The sequence below is a fragment of the Heterocephalus glaber genome, unplaced genomic scaffold (genome assembly GCF_053883595.1).
Source record: "Heterocephalus glaber isolate CG9 unplaced genomic scaffold, H.glaber_assembly_v1.0 deba00001572, whole genome shotgun sequence".
In the NCBI taxonomy this organism is placed as follows: Eukaryota; Metazoa; Chordata; class Mammalia; order Rodentia; family Bathyergidae; genus Heterocephalus; species Heterocephalus glaber.
In genome coordinates, this window is record NW_028258357.1 from 12,078,370 (window position 1) to 12,105,047 (window position 26,678).

The 26,678-nt window shown below is 42.4% G+C and overlaps 1 protein-coding gene across 2 annotated transcripts; it reads left to right on the plus strand.

The window, feature by feature from the left end:
* The first annotated feature begins 725 nt into the window (after positions 1–725).
* Nudt4 (nudix hydrolase 4) lies at positions 726–19,680 on the plus strand. Of its 2 annotated transcripts, none has more exons than XM_004844969.4 (5): positions 726–890; positions 13,455–13,565; positions 14,326–14,370; positions 16,755–16,842; positions 17,045–19,680. In XM_004844969.4, exons 1-5 carry the CDS (start codon positions 792–794, stop codon positions 17,245–17,247), a joined length of 546 nt encoding a protein of 181 aa, XP_004845026.1. In that variant the 5' UTR covers positions 726–791; the 3' UTR covers positions 17,248–19,680. The 2 variants fall into 2 exon arrangements, with proteins under 2 accessions (XP_004845026.1, XP_004845027.1); XM_004844970.4 differs by having other exon boundaries at positions 16,758–16,842.
* Positions 19,681–26,678: the final 6,998 nt, after the last annotated feature.

The following is a 26,678-nucleotide window of genomic DNA, read 5'->3' on the forward strand; positions in this document are numbered from 1 at the left end:
CGGGGTGAAGCAGAACGCCCGCAGTGGACTGGCCCCTGGGCCTCCCTCCCGTGTCCCCGCCGCGCTCCCCCGAGCTCCGCACCCTGGGCACCAGGCCGCGCGGCACTTCCTGTCCGGGACGTAGCTTAGCGCGGGATGCGCGTCGTCAGATCCTCTCTCCAGGACAGTGCTGGGCCCCCGGGGAAGTCGCGGGACTCCACCCGTACGCCGCCCTGTACCCGAGGCTCTGTCGCTCCAAGTCAGCTCCAGCGCCAGCCCAGGGAAGCCTAAGCCGAGACAGGGAGCACGCGGTTCCGCCCCTCGGACGACCCAGGTCCAGTCGCCGCCGCCGCCGCTGCCGCGCACCGCCTCTCCCCGCCTCAAGGGTCGGGACGCGCAGGCGCGAGGGCGAGCGCTGGGGGCGGGGCCTGGGCGCGGTATAAATAGGGGTGGAGGGGCCTCGCTCAGCCGTCGCGGCGCAGTTGTTGGGTCTGCACGCTTCTTGGCAACTGTGTCTTCCGTGCGCGAGCGCAGAGCCGCGAGCCTAGGTTTTTCTCCGGCGGCGGCGGCGGCGGCTGCGGGGAGCTGAGGCAAGCGGCGGCGGGCTCCATGGAGAGCGGCGGACGGCGGAGCAGCAGCGGCACTCCCTTCCCGGCACCCAGGCTTCAGTGACCCCCGTCCGCGTCCCGCACCGCGTCGGAGCGGCCGGTGGCCCCGGGTCTGACCGGCCTCGCCGCCCCTCGCGCGCCGCCCCCGACTCGCTCTCGTCCCGCTGCCCGGCGGGGTGGCGGCGGCCACTGGCGCCTGCCTCTATGATGAAGTTCAAGCCCAACCAGACGCGGACCTACGACCGCGAGGGATTCAAGAAGCGGGCGGCGTGCCTGTGCTTCCGCAGCGAGCAGGAGGACGAGGTGAGTGGGGCGCGCTCGGAGCTGCGCCGGGCCCGCGCTCCTTCCTCGGGGGCGGAGGAGACAAAGGGCCAGGCAGGGCCGGGCCGGGCCGAGCCGAGCCGAGCTCGGCCCGGTGGGTCGCGCCCAGCGGGAGGCCCCTCAGCCCTGATCGGGGCCGCCTGCGCCTTCCACGTTGCGGCGCCCGGAGGTTTCAGGTTGGAGCCGGGCTCGGCGGAGCAGCGATCGGGCCCGGGCGCCAACGCTGAGCCCCTTCGTCTCGGGCCGGCAGTTTTCCTTTCAGGTGGACCCGCGAACTCCCAGGCAGTTTGCGTTATTCTGTTGCGTTTTAAGAAACGACCTCCTCCTTGAAAGTTTGCGGACTGCGGAAGGATGGTTAGTGAGATGTGGGGCGAGGCCCGAAGGGGTAAAATGGGTGAGATAGGGGAAGGGTTGCCATTTTCAGGCCGTATGGAACGCTGGCAGTATTTATCGAGCTGCTTTCCTTGGGGGACGTCTGGGAAGGAACAGTCCTTGTTCCAAGAGTAAGCGGTCAGTGTGCTCTAGTTTACCACTGCATTGGGCTGCTGCTGAGGCTCCCAGGGCTCCTCTGCAGAGCGGTTTTTACGTATTTCAGTGACTCTTAATTTGCAAATGGGTCACTGAAACTTGCTCGATGTAACTAGTCGTTCGGCAGCCTATAAGTAAGTCTTTCAGCGTTGCCATGCATGAAATGATCGGGAAGAAGTTAATATTCTCACTTCTTCCACAACCAGATGTGTCCAGTAAAATACCAGGCTAAAGCTGGAGATGGGAATGTAATGGCTTCCCTTATTGCTGGTCGCTGCAGTTATGACAACATGCTCAGTAGCTTAGTTCTTAGTTAGCAAAAATCGCTTGAAAATTACCCTTTCTAAAATTCCTTTGGCCTTTATTTTTTAAAAAAACTAAGCACTTAGTTTGGTTGATCATTACTCATTCCAAGCCGTTAGGGTTGAACCTGAATCCTGAAGTTTCCAGAAAATAGTGGCTTAGAGATGGATCCCCGTAGGGGAGATAGAAACTACAAGGGGTCAGGTTTTATTTTAACACTTACAAAGAGGGCAAAGCCAACCAGCATTAAATGCATTCTACCAAAAAAAAGCAAGCTTAGAACCTCTGGAGGAAGGGTCATGCCCTTAGTTGAGAGTTTACAGTTGCTAGGTACACCAGAAGAGAGTAGCTACCTTTAACTGTATCCCTTGGAAGTAGCGATGAGTATTCCTCTTTCAAGGTGAGACAGTGCGGAGCTAAGTATGGTGCCAAGTGACAGGAAGTGTTATTGTCAGAATCCAGAGTCCAGTCCCAGGCCTGGCTCATCACAATTGGATGCTCACCGATTGTTGAATGAGTGAGATTTTGTGAGGCAGGGCTTCAAAGCCTTTCTGAAAGTGTTGCCTTTGAAGTCTTGCCATGATGTGAACTTGGAAGTTCAGGCTTCGTGAACATACAAGTCTCTAGGGGAGACATAAGAGAGATGGGAGGAAATTGAAATAATCCATGTCATGTCTATGGCAAAGCAGAAAATCTAACAAGAGCTTCAGGAATTACCTTAGCAGATACATGGATTTTGTGTGTGGTAATTATTCTGCCTGGGAGCGGAGGGTGTAGCTCAGTGGTCGAGCATTGCTGAAACCTGGAGCCCTTGGGTTTGATCCCCAGCACCATTAAAAAAAAAGCCAGGAAATTGTTTCTACTGTAAAATAACTATTAAGTGCACAAGAGACTATTGCCATTAGATTAAATGACGAAACAAGATTTTGAGAATATGTTAGAGAAATCCATTATGTAAAACTGACCTATAACCTGTAGGATGAGAAACTGGAAGGAGCTTATCAGCTTGTGAGAGGATGTGCTCTGAGGGAAGACTGGAATTCTAAAAAAAAAAAAAAAAAAGGAAAGCCAAGTTTAATATCTGGTTCAGCTCTTCAGAATCATCATTTTTGTGGCTGTGGATAGTCCAGGCTTTTTCTATTATATAATTACTGTATAAACTCTTAGCAAAACAGTAAGATGTCTGGAAAAGCCATGGATTTGCTTCCACTCTGAAATTACATTGCTAGTCTTCCAAGGATAGGATACAAACCAGCTTAAACCCACCTCTTTAGCTAGTAAGAAATGTCTTCTGTGTTAAGAACATGTAGGTCCTGGTTGGGACATTTTAGATATATACGTTGATGATGAGTGTAAATTAAAATACAAGAATAATTGCTGCTTGACCCAAAATAGCTAGGTTGGACTCCTGTCTAATTTGATCTCTGTACTGAAGAAAAGCACTCCCAGTAAGTCCTTAACTTCAGAACAGCTAGTAGTTCTAGGAAAGAAGGTTGTTAGAACAGCAGAGTCTTATTTTCTTTTGGGGTAGCTTTATATTTTTTCCCATCTTATCTTTTTCTGCCCTGTGAGGTATATAAGTGTTAGTATTCGTATAGGAACACATTAGCAGGAGTAACTTGTCCCAAGGTCACAGAAGCCTTTGGAGCCCAAGGGTTTTGTTTCCCAGTCTTCTGTTGATTTGACCAGCCTTTCCAGATAATTAATTCTTTTTTTTCCAGATAAATTATTTCTGTGGGGAACCACCCTCATTTTTGATAGTTGAGTTTCCAGAAAAGCCCTCAAATAATTATCCCATAGAGTAACCTGGGGTACTGTGTTGTGTAGTGGAAGATGACCATACCTTCCAAATAGGTGACTAGAAATAGGTTGCATTGACCTTATTTGCATAAATGAGAGTCTGAACAGAGGAACATACTATGTAGTGGAGGAGGTTATGACTGATAAAATGGAAAGCACAGTAAAAGTGCTTTTAGGTGTTCTGAGGTTCAAATCCAATGTGGTTTATTTGGAATGGGATTTCAATGAGTAGGAAAGAGGGACCAGGCTTTCCAAATAGAGCAAGACTTGGGGCTGTGGTCTTGGCAGTTTAGGACAGCATAGAACAAGAAATTAAAAGCCAGAGCACCTTACATATAACTTTTACAACTGAGGACTTGGTAGGAAAGGAACTCTTTTGAACAAAGGACATTTAGGGTTTAGATGCATTCAAGCTTGAGAGTGATCTGCCAGCAAAATAGGATAGACTGCCAAGGGGAGAAATAGAAATGACTTGCTCCTAGGCGGAATCTAGGCAGTCGCAGGAGAGGGCATTAACAGATCAGCCCTAAGAACTGATGTACCCTGCTGTGGATTTGTTGCTCTAATTAGCTTTATGCTCCATGGGCTGCCCATCCTGTACAGGTGGGCTTGCTATAATGCTGAATATGTACTCCTGGGAAATCTGCCTTCTACAATGTCACAGTAAAACCCAAGAATAGGTGGGGAAACATGGAGCCAGAAAACTAAATACAACCAGAACTCTTACTATACAGCCCAGGCTGGCCTCGACCTTGAAGTGATCCTCCTGCCTGGGCCTCCGAGTGCTGGGATTATAGGCGTGAGCCACCATGCCCTGCCAGAACTCTTACTAAGTAGTAACAATCTTAATCAGAAATATTACTACAATTAGATCTCCATTAGCATCTTTGCACTTTTTTGAGAATTGTACCCAGGGTCTTTCAGCTGAACTAAGTTATCCAGGCTGGGCTCAAACTTGGAATCCTCCTGCCTCAGCCTCTCCCAGAGTGCTTGCTGGGATTACAGGCATCTACCACCAGTCCTTGCTCCAGGCCTTTAAAAACATTTATTTTGAGACTGGGTACTTACTACCAGGTTGCCTAGGCTGGGCTGAAATATGTGATCCTCCTGCCTCGGCTTTCTAGAGTGTTGGAATTATGGGCATATGCCACCACACCCAGTCACGTTTTTATTTACACTTAGATTCAACAGTCATTCCCCTTTTCATATATATAGTCTGGGGCACATTTCCTCAAGTCACTGAAGATTATTTTCAAGAGGAGGTCATTTTCATCAAGATTAAGCACTATGAAAAGGCAGCCTTTTTTTCTCAGTACTGGGAACTGAGCTCAGGACCTTGCACTTTCCAGGCAGGCATTGCGCCTCTGAGCTAAATCCCCTGCCCAAGGCAGCCCTTTTAAACAAAGGGAAGTATCAACATCTGTAGGCCTACAGCTCTTTAAGACCTACAGGGCAGCCTCTAGGGGCATAACTAGCCACTTTGTCCAAGGGAAGGCACTTCTGTAGAATTTGCACTTGTGTTTTCCTTAGGGTCATCTTGTGTTTTCCTTAGGGTCGTCTTGTGTTTTCCTTAGGGTCGTTCGTTATATGACCAAGGCTTTCTCACTGAAAAGGCTAACCCCTTCACTTTAGAACACTGCTAGAAGGAAGCGGCATGATCAGCCTCACCTAGCACGGTCCCGGCACCTTGAGCCACCCGATGAGACCATCCCATGCCACCCAATGGGACAGCCATGCACATACCACGGTAGTTCAGGTCTGTCCGGCAGCGAGACATACAAGTCACAGCCCTGTCGTGAATGTGTTGACCATTGCTTATGTATCTCTCTACCGGTCTCATGCCACCTATTTTGAATTAAGCATAGTTTAGGAGAAGGAACTGTTCTTTTTATTTTTTTATTTTTTTTTGCGGTAGCAGGGATAGAACTCAGGACCTTGCACTTGCAATGCAGGCGCAGTGCCACTGAGCTAAATCCCCGGCCCAAGAACTGTTATTTCTGATCTGCTGTGTCTCTAGTCCAAAAAGCTGTGCTGATTTGCCTACCAGCAGTGGGGAGCCAGTGTGCTGGGGCCATTGTAGCCTGCGGTCTTTGGAAGGGGCCCCGTTTGTGCATTGTGGATGTTCCTGATCTGCTGCTCTGACCTACTTTTGGTTAAATTCCTTTGAAACTGTTAACTGCAGTAGAAATAGGTTAACTCATAGTTGTAATCATTCATGGTATCCTGATTGATGATTACGTGGGAAGAAGGAACTGCCATGCCCAAACGGCTTCTAAATAGCCACAGTCCGCACACTGTGATCTCTCAGAGTGAAGAGATCACTTGAGCTTCCTCCCTTCCACCCCAGACCCAGGAGGGCTTAGCCGTTTCCAGAGGGAGGCCATGACCATTAGCAGTTTTACAGGTAAAAGCTGGAACACATGGCAATTTGGGGCCACTTGGTAGAGGATCCATCCACAACCCAGCCTCTGAAGGCATCACTGTTACCTAGAGCCAGCCTGTGCTTCTGTTCAGCGTGCTCACATCTCCAGTCAGGAGGAGCTGTGGGGATACAGGCAGAGTCACCTTCAGCCCACAAGACTCAGGGCTGCTTCCAAGTTGAATGCTGTCACTCATTCTCTACACTGTTGACAGTAAATTACTCCTGTTGGAAATGCTTACAAAGAAGATGGTATGAGAAATGGCCCAGTAACAGTGTTGGGAAGGAAGGGTGTTTCGTCCTGGTCACGAGCCAGTGGGAGGAGAGGGGATGAGGCAGCAGAAGTGTGCTGTAGAGGCCTGTGGAGCAGTCAGGTTGGATCACTGCAAGGGATTCCTTATTTTTCACCACTCTGACAGCCCTGGCTTTGGGGGTTTGAGTGTGATTCCAGTCTGGTTGTGCAGCTTGGGGTGAGTATGGTATAACCTTTTTCTTATAAATCCTTGCTTCGGTCTCATCTGTAGCCTAGATGGAAGGAAGGCTTTATGTATATTTTCATCACTAATGTGACAGACTGCTGCCTTCATGGATACCATAAAGGAATTAAAAACCTGTGAGTGACCATGTATGTATGGCTCTCAGTTGTTAGCGTATCTTCCTGAATGAATCTTCATAACTCTGCTTTGTTACTTCAGCAGTACCATTTTTAGAGCATTAATTATCATGCTGGCTATCTTTCCATCTAGTATATCGGAGGTGTTACAAAAATGTTTAGATGCCTGTTAGTATGCTTTGGGAGATAGCAAATAAATAATCCTTTATGATATGGTTCTATAGATTTAGATTCTTCTTTTTGTATGGGAAGGGCTTAAAAGAGCAGCTATACACTTTCTGAAATCAGTATACAGTAATTGCCAGAAAAGGCAGTATTCTGTTTGCTATTGTTGTGCTTAGGTAAATGGCTGCACCAAAGCAAATTTTTTAAAAAGCGCCATTACAACAAACTTGAGACTTGATTTTAGATTTCCACATGTGTAGAAGACATTTAATAGTTCAGTTTACCTATAGACTTTTATTTTAAAAGGTATAATGTATGAATTTATTCCTAGTAAAAACAATCACTGTGCTCAGTACCAAGGTCTCAGAAGTCCATGTAACAAAATTTCACTTGTTAACTATATGGGCATATTCATCAATCTGGGTTTTTTTGGTTTTGTTTTTATTTTTTTTTGGAGACAGGATCTCACTATGTAGTTTAGGCTGGCCTTAAACTTGCTGTGTATACAGTTCAAGGCAATCTTCCTGCCTCAGTCTTCCAGACTTTGGGAGTACAGGTGTGCGCCACCACTCTTGGCCATTAATCTCAATTTTTGTGGAAGACTAAATTTGTAGTAACAAAGATGTGCTGCCTTTAAATGTCTAATATTGGGGAAGGTATTCTTTATGATATCAGACCTTTTATTTGGCTTAAATTCAACTGGAAGAATATAACAAAGTCTTTGATAATAAAAGTTAACTTATACTAGCCTCAAACAGTACCGAATAGACTCTACAAAAAGTTTTTTTTGGAGTTTCTCATCATGTAGCCCAGACTGGCCTTGAATGAACTTGCAGCGATCCTCCTGCCTCAGCCTCCCCATTGCTAGAATTACAGACGTGTACCACCAAACCCAGCTACAGAATTATTCTTTTTTTTTTTTTGGTACCGGGGATTGAATTATTCTTAAAGCTGAATTTCTTTAGTGGTTCTTGGAAAAAATGTAGTCCAGAAAAATATAGGTTGATGTTTTTCTTAACAAATTCCAGGTGACATCAGCAGGAAACCTTATGTCTTTCTTTGTTTTTGTGGTGCTGGAGACTGAACCCAGGGCATGATAGAAAGCCCTCTAGCCCTGAGCTCTGTCTGTCTCCAGATCTTTTAATTTTGAGATGAGCTCCTTGAGTTGCCCAGGCTGGCCTTGAATTTACGAACCCCTGCCACAGCTTCCTGCTGTAACTGAGTTGCAGGCCTGCACTTGCTTTCTGGATAGTTCCAGAGCGACCAGTGTGCCACAGTGCAGCTCCCCATTCCCAGCCCCATTGCCTGAAACCCTGGGCTTTTAAACCTGGTGAAACCTGTCCCTAGAAAGAGAAATGTTTTCATAATACTGGAAACTATAACATGATATATAAATATAAACTTGGCTTTCATATTTGTAATCTCCACCTTCTGAAATAGGGCAGGTGTGAGGGTGCTTGGGGATTAAGTAGGCTGAGAAAGTCTTACATGTTTATCTTAATTCAACCCCCAGCCTAAAAAGTCACTGTCATCTGTAGCCTCCCTAATTAAAATTAAGGACATCTTTGGAAGTTATGCCACTTATTTTTGTCTTCTGTTAGCAGTCTAGTGCTAGGGGTGGTTTGTGTGCATCTATAGCCTTCTCTCATGCCCGTGGCAAACCCCAGTGAGTTTATGTAGAATTGCTTTGCTGATCCCATCAGCTGGGCTTAGATTTGTCCACTCAGCTGGGTATGGTAGCACATGCCCATAATCCCAGCATACTGGGAGGCTGAGGCACGAGGATTGCAAATTCAAGTCCAACCTTGGCAACTTAATGAGATTCTGTCTCAAAATTAAAAAAGGCTGGAATGTTGCTCAGTGTGAAGGCCCCGAGTTCAGTCCCTAGTATCACGAAAAAAAGTCTCATCCTCTCCTTTTTATTTTGGACAGCAGTGCAGAGAGGCTGGCTTTATTGTCCTCATCTCTGCTCACGCTATTCATTTGCATCCTTGCAGGCTGTAGCCTAGTCCTGTTCATTCACTCCATTATCTGAGTTTCTCTCAGTTCTTGTTCCTAATGCCACCTTCACTCCTGCCCCCAAACATGGCCTTGCTCTCTTTTAAACTCCAGTGGAATATCCAAGATGAGCAGGCAGGAACTTAATAAAACACACTGGTTTTCAAGTCCATGCCACCATATGTGCATCAGATCTCTTTTTAAGGTAGTAGCTTTGTCATTTTTAAAACCTTACATATTACTCCTTTAAATGGATCATCTTTTGGGAAAACACATTTGAAGTTGATGGTTTGATCACATGCAATCTTTTCTGGAATGTCAGGGCTCTTTGACAATAATTCAGCAAAGGCTCTGCCTTTGTGAAGCCCAGATTTGTGGTATCTGACACAGTGCACCTGAAGCCTGACTGCTTGGCTGAGAAACTCAGTTTTTCATTTTATCCAGTCATCAGCATGATAGTGCAACGCCAGCCTCAGAGCCATGAAAGATCCAAAAGGAAGGAGAAAGGTGCAGGGCCAGCCGGGATCCTTGGGAGGTCAGGGGCATGTTCCACCTGCAGGGCTGTGTCAGTTGATGAGTGAAGAAGGCTCAGTGAAAATTCCGGGCTTCAGACCCACCATCGCCAAAAGATGAGGATTAGATCTGCTTGCTGAAGCTAAGCAGACAGATCTTTTCTAGACTGGAGGAAACAGTACTCATTTAACTTGATAGGTGAATTTGAAGATTAAAACTTTTGATCAAGTTTAATCTTAGAATGTCAAGGGACCCTTGGCATGTTAAATTCTTAGATTTTTGGTAAACCTTTTTTCCCTTTTCCTTTTGCTTTTTGAGTCAGGGTCTCACTGTGTAGCCCAGGCCATCCTCATCTCCTGATCCTTCCACCCCAGCCTGTGAGAGCAGGATCAAAGGGTGCGGCCCGCGCCCGGTTTGTATGGATCTGTTTCCTGAGGCTTTGAATAATTTATGAGAAAGTGATATTGGGCCATTCAGGGGCCCCGTGTCTCTGGCTTTTGGAAGAAAACTTAATCACACATTGATGCCCCGTAGATAAAAGATGAGTTTTAAAATCTGAAGCTTAAAGCTGGCCATGGTCGACCAGCACTATGGGAGGATGAGGCAGGAGGATTGCAAGTTGGAGCCTGGCCTGGGCGATTTAGAGACTTCAGGGGATGGGGGAGTACCTGTCTGAAAATGAAACGCAGAGAAGGCCTGAAGATGTAGCTCAGTGTGAAAGCCTTGGGTTTCATTCCCAGTATCACCCCCCTAAAAAATTTTGAAGCTTAAATGTTCAGAAAAACAGACACAAACTATATATACTAATGTGTTTTCCAACATTATTAACCTAATGTAATAGAGCTCTTAAAAGACTATCATGGATAACTAGAAACATAATAGTTATTGTCCTATATACATGACACTTTAAATTTTATTTTTCAGTACTCAAACATTTTGAATGTTGATGGCTTTGAAATTCCTTTACTAAATGATATATTTTTTCTAGTGGCTAGCCACATGTACTATCATGTCCCATTATGAAGGTATTCAAGGAAGTTGCTTAGAGAGCATAAAATTGAGTAGTAGTAAGGATTTTACCCAGCCGTGCACCTTGGGACCATAATATTAAGTGAAATAAATTAAGACATAAAGCTTTCATTGCACCGTTTCTCTTATATGAGAAACCCAGTATAGCCAGGCATGGTGCACCCCTGTAACCCCAGCACTTGGGAGGCTGAGGCAGTAAGATTGCCGTAAGTACAAAGCCATCCTGAACTACATAGCAAAGACGGTGTCTCCAAACAAAAAAACTTCAAAGTATAAATACAGTAAAATAAAAGCTAGACATAAACAGGGAGATAGAGCTTTTGCAAATGTGAAGGGCATCTAGAAATGGAGGGAGGGAGGAGAAGGGGAAGTAAGAGCTTTATCTAGCTGGAAGAAGCTTGTTACCCCTGACCCACACCTAGTGACCAGTCTTGAGAGATTCCCATAGATCCTCAGGAACACTTTTTTGAAGGGTTGGAATAGAGATACAAACTCAGGCCTCTACTGGTCATGGTATGCAAGTTCTCTACCACTGCGCCAGACCTGCAGCTCAAGCCTTTTTTGAACAAAACCACAAAGGTTTTGAAATATGATCTGCAGTTTCACCTTGTTTAAAGTAGAATTTGAACAATTTGCCAATCTTTTATTGGACTGCTTCCTTGTTTCCAGACTTTCTTGGCCCACCTTTAATAATCTTTGCAGACTCCTTGATACATCTCTTTTTGCTTCATGTCATCACCAATTCTGAGTAATTACAAACCAAGTACAACTAGTAGCCTTTGGGAGCAAGGCTACTTCTAGGGAAGTGCATCCAAGTCAGTAGGTTGAGAACAGCACTAGTAATGGCCTACACCGTGTGCCTCAGCTAGTGTCTAGGTGATTAATATTCCGCGTTAGGCCCCCAAGGATAGGCGTTTCTCAAGCAGGTCCAGCCGCAGGCCCCAGACTCAGCAAGCCTGCCAAGGAAGTAACGCATTGGAAAGCACCAAGGAACGAAATCCATTAGTTACAACCAGTACAGAAACCTACATCTTCTGATACTTGCTAGATTTGCTTAACTCTCTCACTTTAGTTTCTAATTTTGACACTTAACACATTCATGATGAAGCTGTAATTTGTATGTCTTGCTGCCAGGCGGCTCTGAACCACCGGCAGCACATGCATGACTGTCCCATCCAGCAGCATGGGATGTTCCCATGGGGCAAGAACAAGCTGCCTGGTGGGGCAGTCATGTATGTGCCACCAGTGGTTCAAACCAGTGGGAACGTGTTAAGCCCTGTTTGCCAATACTTAAACCTTACGTTAAGGCTTAAGTTTACATTTTGTTTTACTGAAATTTCATTACATTTCACTTTACCAGTATTGTTCTATTTGGACTTACTCATATCCCCAAAGACAGCCTTAATATTTCAATGAATGCCTTCTCAACTATTAATTTACAGTGCTGTCTCTGGATTTGCCACTGCTCTGTGCCAACTTGCTTGAAGGTTTTGAAGCAAGAGTCCTGTCCAGGCCCAGGATTAGAGAAGCAATGCTAGCCAGCCAGCCCCTTGAATAGAACTCAGTCCTGCTCTGAAGCAGACCTGTGTTCATAGGAAAGGTGTCCCATTTTTTTTTTTTGGTACTGGGCGTCAAACTCAGGACGTTACACTTGCCAGGCAGGCGCATTGCCACCGAGCTACATCCCCGGCCCTGTGTGCTGCTTTTTTTTTTATTGAATGAGGGATTATGTTTATGAATAGGTGTTCTCTTATCCTCCACTCAGCCTTCTGTTGCGGGGAAGGGGGCTCCTGAACTGCTGTCAGTCAGTTTTGCAATCAGGAAGGCTGAGCTATTTACCACCGGTTCCTCTAGAAGTAGGGAGGAAGCTGGGAGGTAGAATGCTGGCATGCATGTCAGGAAAACCACACCAATCCTGGAGATGAAACTTTGTGCTAATAATGGTGTATATTTCCAGGGAGAGCGGTTTAAATTTACTTGAAGGCAGTTTATGAAAATTTACTTGATAATCCACCACTTTTGCTCAAATTGGTTAAGACATCTGTTACCTTCATAATCACAGCACTTTTCATTTATAAGATAGATACGTTTCAGGTACTATTAAATAGTTAACATCTAGGATACTTGTCTGTGATAATACATTGGAGGATTTTTGTTGTTTTTAAGGATTTGTATACTACAGGCTTACCCCTGTTGTCCATCAGAGGGCCCGTAGGCTTCTCCTGTAAATGGTCGGCTAAGTATTTTAGGTTCTGCAGGCCACATTATCTCTCAGCACAACAGCAGCCAGATAACATGTGAAAGTGAATGCATGCGACTAGATTTAAACAATTTTACCTATGGTTGCTGAAACTTGAATGTTAAATAATTTAAAAGTATGAAACCTACCTTCGTAGTTCATAGACTGTACCAAAGCAGGTGTGCGCTGTACGTTGCCAGCCCCATTCTACATTGTAAGTTACACCTGTCTTATCGGTGAAGCAATGTTTGCTCATTTATATAGGCATCTCTTCCCACCTCATTATTGGCATAAAACTAACCAGCATTCTGTACCAAGTACTGGCTTCACATGCATTTTCCCTATTCCTGTCACACAGCATCTGCTGTCTTCCAAGTACTCTCTCATGTCTTTTAGGTGAGAGAACAGGGTGACCCACCTATAGTCATAAACCCTTATTTGGAAGAATTTATAACTGATCTGACCACAAACTCAGTGCATTCAACCCCAGAGCTAAAAAAAAAATACCTATGCTTTTAGCCTTTGTTGATATCCAAGAAAGTTGTACTAATTGAGTCTAGGCACAGAATGATTTAGAGGTGTGCCATGTTAATGTTGAATTCTGATTTTAGCCTTTTTATTTGGAGACAGTATCTTGCTGTATATTCCAGGGTGGCCTCGAACTCACTATGTAGCCCAGGCTGGCCTCAAACTCTGGGCCGTCATCCTCTCTCAGCCTCCCTGGTGCCAGGGTTACAGGCATGTCCCACCACGCCCCGCTGGGTTTAGACTTTGTGTTCACAGTGTTCCCCAGGTGCTTCTTTGTGATACAACCTGTACCCTTAGTACTTTTAATGAAACTGAAGGATTAAAGCGGCACGAGCTCTAGCCCCACAGACGTGAGAATGCCGGTATTATAGTGCTTCTGAGGCTGAGAACATTGCTGTGTGGGTCTTGCAGGTGCTGCTGGTGAGTAGCAGTCGCTACCCAGACCAGTGGATCGTCCCCGGAGGAGGAATGGAGCCTGAGGAGGAGCCGGGCGGTGCGGCTGAGAGGGAAGTTTATGAGGAGGTGAGGGACTTTGCTGTGTAATACTGTGCCGAGGGGAGGGCAAGAGGACCGCAGGTCACAGCAGTGCTTTCATGGCGGTCCCACCCAACATTTTAGGCAGGTGACCATAGCTAGCATCTGGCTAAACAAATATTTTAACCTGGTGAAATACATAGAGCTAAAATCAGTGTGGGAGTCTCTCAAAATTGTATTAGCACCTAAGTTCCTGTTGGTCAGACTTGTTTGAGTGACCAGTGTATAACCTGATGGCCTTGCTGTGGACAGGATTACACAGACATTAATCATGTGCTATAATTATTTCTCAAACGAAGAAGAAGCAAAAGGCTTCTGTTTTATCCTTTATTGTAAAGTTCAGTAAATGTGGCACATCGTCATGCACAAAAACACACAGGACCTAATCCACTAATTTTCTTTCACCTGACAGCAGGATTCATTTTCACTCAGAGGCACAAAATATAAGTGAGCAGCAGTGCCGGTCCCCATGGGAAGGGAATGCTTACAGAACAGTCTATTCTTAAAGAAAAGCCTTTTTCATTCATGAAGTTTGGCCCATATTGGTAGTCTAATTCTGTTAGATCTTGCCAATTAAGCCATTGTAGCAAACCAAAGCCAGTAGTCTTCACAAAAGCTGGAAGATAGTGACCTGGTTCAGGAGGGTCTGCTGTGTTTAGATTTAAAAATTGAAAGAGCCAGAATACAATTTGTAAAAGTGTCCTTATCATGAAAAGATAAATACTTTGCATCTTATTTTTTTTAACAGGCAGGAGTCAGAGGAAAATTGGGCAGGCTCCTGGGAATATTTGAGGTGAGTTACAAAATTAATGATGTCTTCTAAAATAACAGCAAAACTGCCAGTAGGCAAGTCAGGCACAGGATCAAGAAAGGGAGGTGAGTAAAAGCCATTGGACCTTGGCGTATACCATCAGTGTCACACACGACTGTGGTGGTGACCACTTGTTTGCCGTGCAGTGGAGCAACACAGAAAGCTCACTCTCAGAACATTGTGCATAGACTTGAGGGAGGTGCAGCATTGTTGGAGCCACATAACGATTGGGTTGCTTGTGGATTCTCTGGATATACATACCCCCATCGCCTTCACACGTAACATTAGACAACATAACGACTATCCCTGAACGGGACTGTAGGAAGACACGAAAATCAGGTTCAGCCAAGGCAAGGTGGCACGTGTCTGCGACCCCAGCATTTATGAGGCTGAGGTAGGAGGATCACAGCCACTCGAAGGCCAGTGTGAACTACATAGCCAGACCTTGTCTTAAAAAAAAAAAAAAAAATCATAGGGCCGGGGATTTAGCTCAGTGGTTCCCCCGCCTGCCTCGCAAGCACAAGGACCGACCCGAGTTCGATCCCCGGTACAAAAAAAAAATCAGAAAAGATGGTGAAAGAATAGAATTCTCTTACATATAATCTATTTATTACTGATGGCAAAATGGAATTTTCAGAGCGGGAATTTGAAAATGTTAGGCGCTCCATGGAAGGCAGACAAGAAAAGGTCAGGTTCCAAAACTTTGGAATATATGTTTCAGACCTGGGTATAGACTGTCAGGATATGGGTGCTTCATTTACTTTTTTCAAGATAATGTTAAGGGTTAACTCAGTCTTCTTGGTAAGAGCCACACACATTTTTAAAAATCCCAGTCGTACAGCACTTGCTGACTGTAACCAGAATACAGTAGTTATTACAGCAGTGAGGTTTTTGAGGCATACTCACACTTTTCCAAAATTCAGTACTCGTTTTACCCAGTTCCATAGCACCATCTTCTGGTTAAACTGAAAACCGTTGAGATTTTTCTGTGATTCAAATGATACATTTGTCACTGTGGTGACAAGGTCTTTGAGGAGAACTCATCATAAGGCTTTTAATATTTGGAGGTAACTATTGTTTCACAAATACTATTTTCTGGAGAGGGGAGGGTTCAGACAGGGATCTGGACTATGGCCCTGAACTCACTGTGAGCCCAGGCTGGCCTCGAACTCCTAGTGATCCTCCTGCCTCAGCCTCCAAATAAGTGCTAGGATGATAGACATGTGCCACCACACCCAACTCAAAAATACTATTTAACAGAAAATATCAATCAGTATACCTGTCCCCTCAGAAAATGTAAGTGAAAATTAGAATCACACTGCTCCTTTACCCCAGTGGTTGTAATGAATTTGTGAGTGCACTACAATAAACACATTGATTTGCTAGACATAGAAAATTGACTTAAAAATAATGAAAAAGAAAATGTACGTAACAGATGCCTCTGTTTTATTGCTCTTCTTATTCCTTCCCAAAACCTTAACACGATTTGAGTAGATTACTCACGTTATTTGTAGCAAAAAAAAAAAGCAGCTACCTTCAAGCCTTATCCTACAGCAGGTGACTAAATTTAATCAGGATAAAGGTGGACCCCTTTGTCTGAAGGCCAGCTTATGTTCCACTGGGCATGGTGGTGCATGCCTGTAATTCCAGCAGTTGAGAAGCCGAGGCAGGCAGATTGTTGTGTTTTAGGGCAGCCTGAACTACATAGCGAGACCATTTCAAAACAAAAACACTAAGCCTGTTACAGTATTCACAGCCCAGGCTATGCATGCTTCATTTGAAAACAAAATAATTAGCACTTTAGACTTCATCCCTAACTAAGTGAATTGGTATGAGAAAGAGAAAGCCATTCTGAGTAATCTAGTAAAGGCCAAGGCATGGCCCTGGTCTAGGGTAGCCGCCTGTATTTTATGTGCATCTTGATAACCCACCAGTGCTGTAACGGGACTGGGAGTGTTTGCTCTGCACAGGTCCCACAAGGGAAGCAGCTTTTCACAGCATAGAAAGATTGTTATGAAAAGCCACAGGGAATAGAACCTAGGACAAAAACGTATAGGAATACAGTCCTTTTACTACAGATTTCATTCAGATGTTAAGATTTTCTTTATAAAAATAAAACTGAATATACATAAATCACAATTTTACAAGTTTATTATTGGGAGCTAATTTCACTGTTGGAGGTAAGGCTGCAGGTCCTGTCTTGGTGTTTATCTGTTGGTACAGGCTCTGTTCTGGGCGGGACTGTGACTGTGTACTTTGCCACGGGGAAACAAGCACAGCACGCTGCTCAGCTCCCCTCCCCCCCATACATCTGTGGCTCGCACCTGTAGATTAAAATGCTTTTCTTTTTCCTTTTTATATTCAAGCAGAACCAAGACCGAAAGCACAGGACATATGTTTATGTTCTTACAGTCACTGAAATATTAGAAGATTGGGAAGATTCTGTGAATATAGGTAAAATTTTTTTGCTATCTGAATCCTCGTATGAAGTCATTATTTATTGTATCCAGTTTCTAAAACTTTTGGTTACTTGTTTTAGAGTATGTTTAAGCCGTTTCTAAAAGAACCAAATACTACTTTGGGGGGAAGTGTCAGTAGATCTCGACTGCTTGTTTAAATTGCCTTTAATAGTAACCATTGCCCTACTGTTCTCTAGGAAGGAAGAGAGAGTGGTTCAAAGTAGAAGATGCAATCAAAGTGCTCCAGTGCCATAAGCCCGTACATGCAGAGTACCTGGAAAAATTAAAGCTGGGTTGTTCCCCAACCAATGGAAATTCCACGGTCCCCTCCCTTCCTGATAACAACGCCTTGTTTGTGACCGCCGCACAGAGCCCGGGGCTGCCTTCCAGTGTGAGATAAGCCGAACTGGGGGACCTCCCCACTGCACCCCAGCTCCCTCTCAGAGAGGCTTCCGCAATGCCCTTGGCAAACATCTGAATGATGCTCGCAGACTGTCTGAATTTGTCATGCAGGGATTTCAAACAATTTGCATGTTTTTCAGATGCTTTCAGATCTTCTTTTAAAAAATAGTGTAAAATATTTTAATAAGCCAAAGCCATGTGGAATTTTTTTTAGATGCCTTAACATGCCCCTTTCCCAGTGTTATCTTGGTTGTCGTTTTTTTCCACAGCATTTTCAGTTTTTCTTGTCCATATAAGCAGTGTTGCTTATTTTGTCAGATCAAATTACATAATGGGTATATTCCTCTTAAATTGTTTCTCATTTGTAGCACTAACTTACTCACCAAATTTATGGTTGGAATTAAAAAATATTTTTGGTATTAAAATCCATCCATCCCAGAACTTACTTCATGGGATCATGATTTTAATTCATAAATTGCACATTCAGGCTATTTCATTATGGTCCTCTGTTTTGACAAAGAACTCAATAGTAGTTTAAAAATGCAATATAACTATATCGAGTTAATTTTTAGAGAAATATTGTTAGCAAAATGCATGTAGTACATTGTCATGAAACTTGTATTTCATGGAATTTATTTAGCATGCTCAGTTGCCAATTCTTTCATCTATAATCTCTCCTTACGTAGAGTATGTTAGAACCATATTTCCCTCAGTGTAAATTGCTCTTAAAACTTAGTTTCAGTTTAATTTAGTGACATTTCTTCAGTTAAACTTGTTTACCAAAAGCCACAGGATGGGCATCAAACCTTCAGTGCTAGTCAGTGATGGCTGCATCCCAGTGGAGGCCCATGGCCTTCTTTCTGGCCATTCAGCTATTGCAGGCTTAGGGCATTAGGGAACCTTTGAATGTCTCATCTTTCCTCGGCTGTCAGTACTCTGTCACCTAGCCTTTGGGGCACTGGAACGTAATTGAGAATGATCTTGTCTTGCATTTGTCTTCATACTCAGAATCAGGCATCCTAATCTAAAGTGTACATGCTTACCCTGCCTGAAACTCCCACACTTCCCAACTGAGGTCAAGAGATGAGGGAGGAGGAAAAAACCTTTAAGATGTGGAGTTGGGAGAATGAAAATTTTTTTATGTAGACATTCGTCTTTTGTAAATATTACAGCTGGTGAGTACAAAGTAGAAGTTAAAACATTTGCTCTATAAATTGTAACCTTTAGAGATATAATTGCTGCTAAAAATAGTCCTTACACTTAAGGAAAATTGGTGCCATTTTGAAAATGAGATCTTGTGTCATAAATGCAGCTGAATTAAATACATATGCTAGTTCACAAATTAATGCTGTCAAAGGAGTTAAGTAGAGACACTTTCAACCAGTACTGTTCCATTCTAAATTATGCAGTGTGATCAGACATGGGCATCCAGAATTTTTATATTCTTCTTTGTACAGAGGTTATGTATTCTGGGTGTTTTTTAAAAAAAAGGAAAATTTTAAATCCCACAAATCAACATTTTCTACCAGTCACCAATGGACTAAGATTTTCTCAGTAATCTCTGAAATTTCTTTAAATTATATACTTAAAAGAGAAACTGGATTGTTTTTGTATATAAGGCTGCTTCCACTTGAAATGGCTGTCACAAGAACTTAGGGGGATTTCTCTTGTACATGATATATTCTTAGAGGTAACAATGCATGAACTTATTTTATAAACTTGGACTACGTATTTGACATGTAAAAATGTACAGTTTGTCAGCCATCTCTTAAGTTAGACTATAAATATTGTACAATTTTCTTTGGTCAGAAACATTTGAACTAAGTAGTGCTACTTGGGTCAGGATTTCCTTCAGTGCCATTTATTTAGCAAACCCAACTGTTGTTAGGCTGTGCAATTAGCAAAAATATGTATGCTCCAACAGCATAGTTTTCACATGAGGGTTCTTCTGGAACCTAGTCTTGCAAAGTTAGAGGGGAAAGTCCTAAGGAAGTTAAGAGAAAAAGCCAACACTTTCAGGCCTAAATAGTTGAATCTATTAAAGATAAATAATGTCTACTATCTCAAGTCTGAAGTTTACTGTGTTGATACTGTCCTTTGCGCTTATTTGTGGGGCAGCTGAGTAAAATTGGGCGGCTAAATTTCAGTTCCATGTGCCCCTATATAAACAAAGTAAGCAGTTACTATAAATTGATTCACAGACAAAGTAGGAACTGCCCTGCATGTTTTTGTAAAGAGAGGTCATTTTCCAACCAAGCACAGGACATCCAGTTTTCTGTCAGTCATACCATAGTATAATAAAGCAGAAAAACTTATGGGGAGAAATGGTGGTTGTATAGAATGAGTTGCTTTGCATGGTCTCATGTGAGATAACTGGTGTAAGAATCTTGACTTTTTTTATATTTGGAAACAAATAAAAATGGAAACACAATCTTTTGGTTTTCTTTTTAGACAGACTTATACCATCAGCTTTCTTACTATGCTCAGGGCAAGGTACTTCCTTTTGACTATGCATTGCTTCTCAACCACACATCCATACTGTTCCCTCATCAAGGGTGGATGCACATTTCACTTTGGGTCCTTACCTTGCCAAATTACTGGGTTTAAACCTTTGGGTGTTGGCACCAGGTTTCTAATCATTTAGGGTTAAGGTTTAATTAGGGATTGTTAATTTGGAGGTTTGGTTCCGTGTGGCACATTCTCCACATCTCGGTAATTCTCTACAGGTCTCATCTTTAAACACAACTTTGTAGACAAATTCAAACCTGTGTAATCAAAAACTGTTTTAAAGCATAACTTTATGAATTGTTTATAGGTACAGTGTCACTGTGTAGTTGATTGTAAGATTCTTTCCAGCTTTTCATAAAAATTTCTCCCAATGTTTTCCAGTAGCTGCAGAATACCACACATCTACTTTTGCATAGCACTGGTGAGACAGCACAGAACAAGTTTCCACCCTCAAGGAGCACACATGCTAGTAAGGCAGAGACAATTGACTAATGATGTTTACCTGAGAAGTTCTTAAAATATCTTAAAGGTTTTATCGTTTTATGTAGGCTTATCTTAAACAATGAAATCTTTATTTAAAAGTAGGACTGCCTAGAGGATCAAAGAGACAGAGGAGAAATAGAGGATGAAAAAAGGAATTGAGGTGCTAATTTACATGTACCATTTCCCACTATGGACTGCAGAAATTACTAAGAAAATGTAAGATCGCCCATCAAATGCTTAGCAACATTTAACAGGAGCTGTACAGTAAATCGGACTAAAAGTAACCTCATGACTGCTACTTTGTCTCCCCACTTTTTAATATGCTTTCCTTACCATGCCATTGACTGAATTTAGCAGTTAAAATGTGGAGACCCTCAAGGCCTTGCTTAGCAAGACTTTACAGAGCTAAGACCCAAATATTCAAAGGTACTCTGTGTCATTTGGCCAGGAACCAGTCTTAGAAGTTACTATTGCATTTCCTAACATCTGACAAGCATTTTCAGATAAGTGGAATGCCACCTTTTCTATATCCCACTTCCGTTTGCTTGTCAAACAGCATCAATAAATGCATAGCTTAATGGTTCTCAGTTTTTACTCAAACTTACTCCTTAGTCAAGTTAATGAAATACTTTAGCAACATTTGGCCATCAGTATATTATCAACCTTCAGCACCTTTTGACTAAGTATTATGCAAGGACTTCAACATCTATAGGAATATGCAAACTCATGTACCTAGGTGAGGCACTGGAATGGCAAGCCACAAATAAAATGCCTGGCAGCAAAGGGGTAATGAATGGTTAACTTGCAATATATCCATATAATGGAATATTACAGACATCAATAACAAAAAGTGACATTCCACTAAGAATTTGGGTATGTAAACTTAGAAGAGCCTGACGGAGAACTGAGTAGTAGTAGCTGCCAACATGTAACATGTCCACAGTTGATGTCTTGTTGCTGGACGGCTCTGAACCACTGGTGGTTCGATATGACAGTTTTGCCTGTACCACTGGTGATTCAAGCCAGCGGACATGTTAAGATGTGTATCACACCACCCCTTCAACATTTCCAGTTCTGGGAATCCAGTCAAATATTTGGACAAGTTGGACAACCAAAACATGTTACAGAATTTATAGCATGACTGTCAATTTAATGTACAAATGGGGTAAAGGGATGGCAGAGAACAGGTAATGTCCAGTTTCCAAAGAGGTGCAGCCACACAGAGGGTTCTCAAAATGCCTGAAAAAGGGTGAAGCTATACCCAGCATTATGTTTTGTGCACAACTTGCCTACACTGAAAAATCTTACACTTTTTTTAAAGGAGCTTACACGGTTCACATTTTCTGTAAAAGCCTAGTTTTTTGAATCTTGAGAAGTAATCAATGTAAGGGTCCAATATGCTTATAGGGCCTGATAACTGCTTGCACTGTACATATTCCCAGAATACATTATTAAAGAAAAAGAAAACTACCACAGACCTTTAATCCTTACCACAGTAATGGTGAGTACTGTGCCAGAGTGGGGAGGCATCCTTGGATCTAAAGATAAACATGATTACTGTCAAGGGTAGAAAATACAATCTAACCCATCCTACCACCTATTTTTGTTCCCAGAAGAGTAGAAATTTTTTTATATCTTAGGTATTTTTAAAAATCCTTGATAAATAAAAACAGTTTTGGGAGCAGAGCATGCCCATTTCTTCATACACTGCCTGGGCTGCTTCACTACAATGGCAGAACTAAGTAGCTGGTACAGAACTGTGGCTCACTGGACAAAATACTGTTTTACTAGGAGGAAAAAATGCAAATTGCAAAGTTTGACTCTACCATCTCAGTCAGTGCTACTGCTTCCTGCCCAAACGAGGAAAACAGCATGAAGTTCCAATCTGGTAGGGCTGTGGCTTGGTTGAGCCCACTCAGTGGTAGAATGCATGAAGCATGACATGGGTTTGAGCCTCAACATCAAAAAGAAAAACCAAACTCTGGTACAACCAGACTGCTTTTTTGCCAGGTCCAAGTCTTGAGTAGCCTGTTCTTGAACATACACCAGAAGTCACGTTACAAAGTTATAATGAAATTTAATAGCTGAGACTAATCTAGATTGTTCCCAAAGCAGTCCTATAGTAGGTCAGGATGGTCTAGGGGTATGTAAGGTGAAAATGTGCTGGTAACTCTAGATAGACGGTAGGCACATGAAGTTATTCCAAAGTTTCTAACTTCTGAAACATTTTTTGTTCATGTACAAATGTCTGACAAAGAAATTATCACTTCCTTAAGGAGTAGCACCAGGCCATAAAAATGAGTTTTATAGCCGAGGATTTAGCTCAGTGGCACCAAGCCTGCCTCACCAGTGCAAGGTCCTCAGCTCGATCCCCAGTACCACACACACACACAAGTTTTATAAAACAGTGAGATTTCAACTGCTATGATGCTATTATAAGACAGTAAGTTTACTACTGCTTCTGCAATTAATCAAAAATAAGAAATTGCATGGCCAATTCAGTAGAGGCTCACCTTGGCATCAAGCCTACACTTACACTCTTTAAAGTGCTGCACCAATATGCACACAGAAACTTAGATTAGGGCTGGGGATGTAGCTAAGAAGCACAGTACCTGCCTGGTAAGCTCATGGCCAAGTTCGACTCAAGGGTAGCAAAGATGAAATTGAAGAGAAGGGACAAAACCCAAACTCTTCATATTGGGAAGAAATTTCAGTCCAGCTAGCTTTGAGATTTGCAGCCAAGGTGAATTTGCCCAATTACCGTAAAGCTACAGCAAAGCCAACTCTTAAAAATCATTTCTGGGCCAGGGATTTAACTCTGGTGCTGCCGCCTGCCTTGCACGCGCAAGGTCCCAAGTTCGATCCCCAGTACCAAAAAAAAACAAAGACAAATGGCAACAAACATCATTTCCTAGCTTCAAAGATAAAATGGAAAATGCAGGAGTGTCTAGTTAAGGAAATAGTCAAATATCAACAGTCCAATTGGTATATTACAGATTTTTTTCAAATTACATTCGTTTTGCTTTGTATAAGCAAAATATAAAATATAAAATTTATATTTAAATAAATATATTAAATATATGTATTTTAATTATATATTAAATATATATTTTAATTTAAATAAAATTTAAAATATAAACCCTGATATAACTCCATAAAATAGGCAGCATGCTAAATAGCTAAATTAAATGTTGTTCCCAGCCCCCAAAATACATTATTCAATGAATTACACTGTTCTTAGACTGGTGAATTGTGTGCTCTATTTTTTCATAATTTTTTGGACAGCTTTTCCGGGTAAAGTATTTCTAAACGTTTAGTACTACAGTACGAAAAACTGATGTGGCTAGAGTAGCCAGAAAACATTCCTAACCCATCAAATGGAAGAATATAGCCAATTCCTAGTGTTCCCACAATTCTACTTAGCTAGCTGTATAATGGATAGGACACCAGGTCTCCTTCCCTCTTCCCTTTAAAAAAAAAAAAAAAAAATGTGCCAAAGCACAGCACCTGTGGCTCTTTTTTTTTTTTTGGTACCAGAGATCGAACTCGGGACCTTGCACTTGAGAGGCAGAAGCAGCAGAACCACTGAGCTAAATCCCCAGCCCAGCCCTGTGGCTCTTGTATACTGATATATATTTAATCTTAAATGTCTCTTCTGAAATTTATTTTAAAAGTACACTGCTGGTCTAGAGTAAGGTTTGAGTCCTATATACTTCGGGTCTAAGGTCTTATTAGGTGGACTCTGAGAGGACCAAGGATAACTTCTCTGTCAGAGTGGAAACAAATCACACCAAAGTAGACGACAAAACTCAAACCGACACTTTCAGATTGCAGATAAACCCCAACTGTGTGGAGCATTTACAGGAGGCTCAGGTTTCTTCTCACCCAAGGCTTTCCACATGCTGCTGAGGTACTCGTGTGGGTCCCCAGGAGTAGCCTTGTAGTTAGTTCCCTTCTCCATAACAAAGCTGGAACTGTTTGTCTCCTCCCTCATTAGACTGTAAAGTCCCTCACCCTCCTCAACCAGTGGTAGGCAAGCACTAACCATCTGACACCTCGGTTGTCGAACAGCTCCACGCTCAGATTTTTCACTACTCGAAGAGTGAAGTTCAACAAAAATCTGCTCAGTGTTCATAACTTTGCTCAATATTCAAACCAAAAATCCGACATTAAAAAACCTGTTCAGGCCAAGAGCGAGTCAGGTGCCATTTCTTGCCCAGACAACATACAGCACTTATGTTGGTGCCTGAAAACATCTGTCACTGTACTTTTTTTGTTGTTGTTGTGCTTTATTTGCATAAAATATGATAACAATGGCTCCAGAGAAAGTGTGATACCACTTTTGTTTTCCTTTTTCAAAGGAAAACCAAGAATACCAGAGAATTAATGAAATCACTATGAAATTTGTTAAAGCCCCAGAAAAATGAATTTATAAGTGTAATTTTTGGGCCTCAGAACCAATTATTTGGTTTTCCATTATTATGAAAAAAAAACGGATCACTTCTTAAACTTTTAGGTGCTTGTACACAATTTTGCAATGAATGGAGTTTCACAACTGAGGAATCACTGTATTTTTGTCAAATAAATTGCTCCCTTTAGTTTGAGATACAAAAGTTTATGTGGGAACAGGACTACAGAAAGGAGCCAACAAGCTGGGAACGACTCTAGCTAACTGGAGAGGAACTGGGTAAGAGGATGATGGCAAGCCAGAATCCTACAGTGACTATTACTTGGCTCCGCCCAATAGAGGCCAGGCACCAGCTCATTCAAAAGATACAAATCTCTAGCTTTTCATGGCAATCTCTGGAGGTTAAAAAATGCTGGCATCAAATTCAGAATGTTTAACCAACCACTCAGTGCAGGCCAAGGAAACAGGCCCATAGGCCAGATGTAGCTGTCAGTTTTCAACATTTGCCTTGTCCTCTCCTAGATCCCCACAAGGCCCAAGAAAGCTTAGCCATACACGGCCTCCTGCTTCACCCCACCTGTTAGGAAGGCAGGTCTTATCACAGTAGACTCTTATCATCAAAGCTACACAAGGAAAACTGCGATGCCATAAAATTAGAGTGCCTATGAGAAAAATGACTTACTCTCATTTCTGGTCTTCTTTTTACAAAAAGTTTTTTTTTTTCTTTTGGTACCAGGGATCGAACTCGGGACCTCGCTTGCAAGGCAGGCAGGGGAACCACTGAGCTAAATCCCCGGCCCCCCATTTCTGTACTTTTGTAACTTTCAAGCTTACAATATCAGAATCCTACTTTGGACAGATTTAAGAGTGCAATAGATTCAAATATGGAACTTCGTAAGTCACTGTGGTATTAGCTATAACCGCAAGCAGTAAACAATGCTGCTTTCTATGTAATTAATTACCTGAAGTCCTGTGTTCATTTTATAGTATGACATTGTTTTCTTAGCTGTAGTCAAAGATGCCCTGTGCCAAAGAACTGTTGATAACTGCTATAAATACATGGTATTAGGGTTATCAACAATTTTATTCTGAATTTAACATATATTACTAAGCTATATATTTATATTTGGAAGGATACCAGTTACCAGTCACCAGAAACTTTTGTATGTTGAAAATGTAATTTTAATAGATAATTCTTCATCTTACATAGGAGCACAATAAAATACACCACATTCTGAAGAAACTCCAGAAGTTATGAGACTGAAAGTGAAGAAAATCCAGATGGGCTACAATATCCATTACCTTAAACTGTAAGAATCAACGATTCCAACCCAAAGGTTAACATTTACATATTTATGACTGGCTACATAAGACTTAAAAATAACAAAAATTGGGACTTAGATGTGGAGAGATGTGGGAAAGAACAGTTTTGTGAGGGAAGAAACTCTTATCCATGAAAAATGTACTAAAACCGAATTAAAAGCTCCCATAGTATACTAGGAAAGGATGGATGCAAGACTCATTAACTCAAAGTCTGATGCTCTTGAAGGAAGAAATCTTTCTGATGACACTGAACGCAAGCTGCTTGAGATTTCCTCTTAGTTCTGTAAGGAAAACTTGACAAATATCTCTACAAACCCCAAATGATTATCAGATTGATATTTCCTAATCACACACCAATGGTAATACATGAAGTTTTCAGACAAAAACCAAGAAAGGTCATAACCCAAAATTGAGGAAAGAAGAAAAAAAAAAACTGGCACAAAATATGTGAAAGTCCTAGATGTCAGTCACAGCTGCTTTCTTTGCTGCAACTCTCCTGTACAGTGATTTTCAAACATTGTGGCAAGACACCTACGATCACCTAACCAGATAACACAAAGTATTTATTTCAAATTTCTAGGGGGTTAAGAAAAAGTCAGATACTGATGCTTTATGCATGCTCAGGGCCTGTTTATAAATACTCCATTCAGTAATATCTTAACACAAATTTGCATCTGTGAAAAGAAATTGGCAAATTCCCATCCCTT

Bases quoted from the DNA above. Each gene is read 5' to 3' on its own strand.
- Nudt4 (XM_004844969.4), top strand. From the start codon at position 792: ATGATGAAGTTCAAGCCCAACCAGACGCGGACCTACGACCGCGAGGGA. The intron at 14,371-16,754 runs GTGAGTTACAAA...TTTATATTCAAG, and splicing joins GGCTCCTGGGAATATTTGAG to CAGAACCAAGACCGAAAGCA. The intron at 16,843-17,044 runs GTAAAATTTTTT...ACTGTTCTCTAG, and splicing joins GGAAGATTCTGTGAATATAG to GAAGGAAGAGAGAGTGGTTC.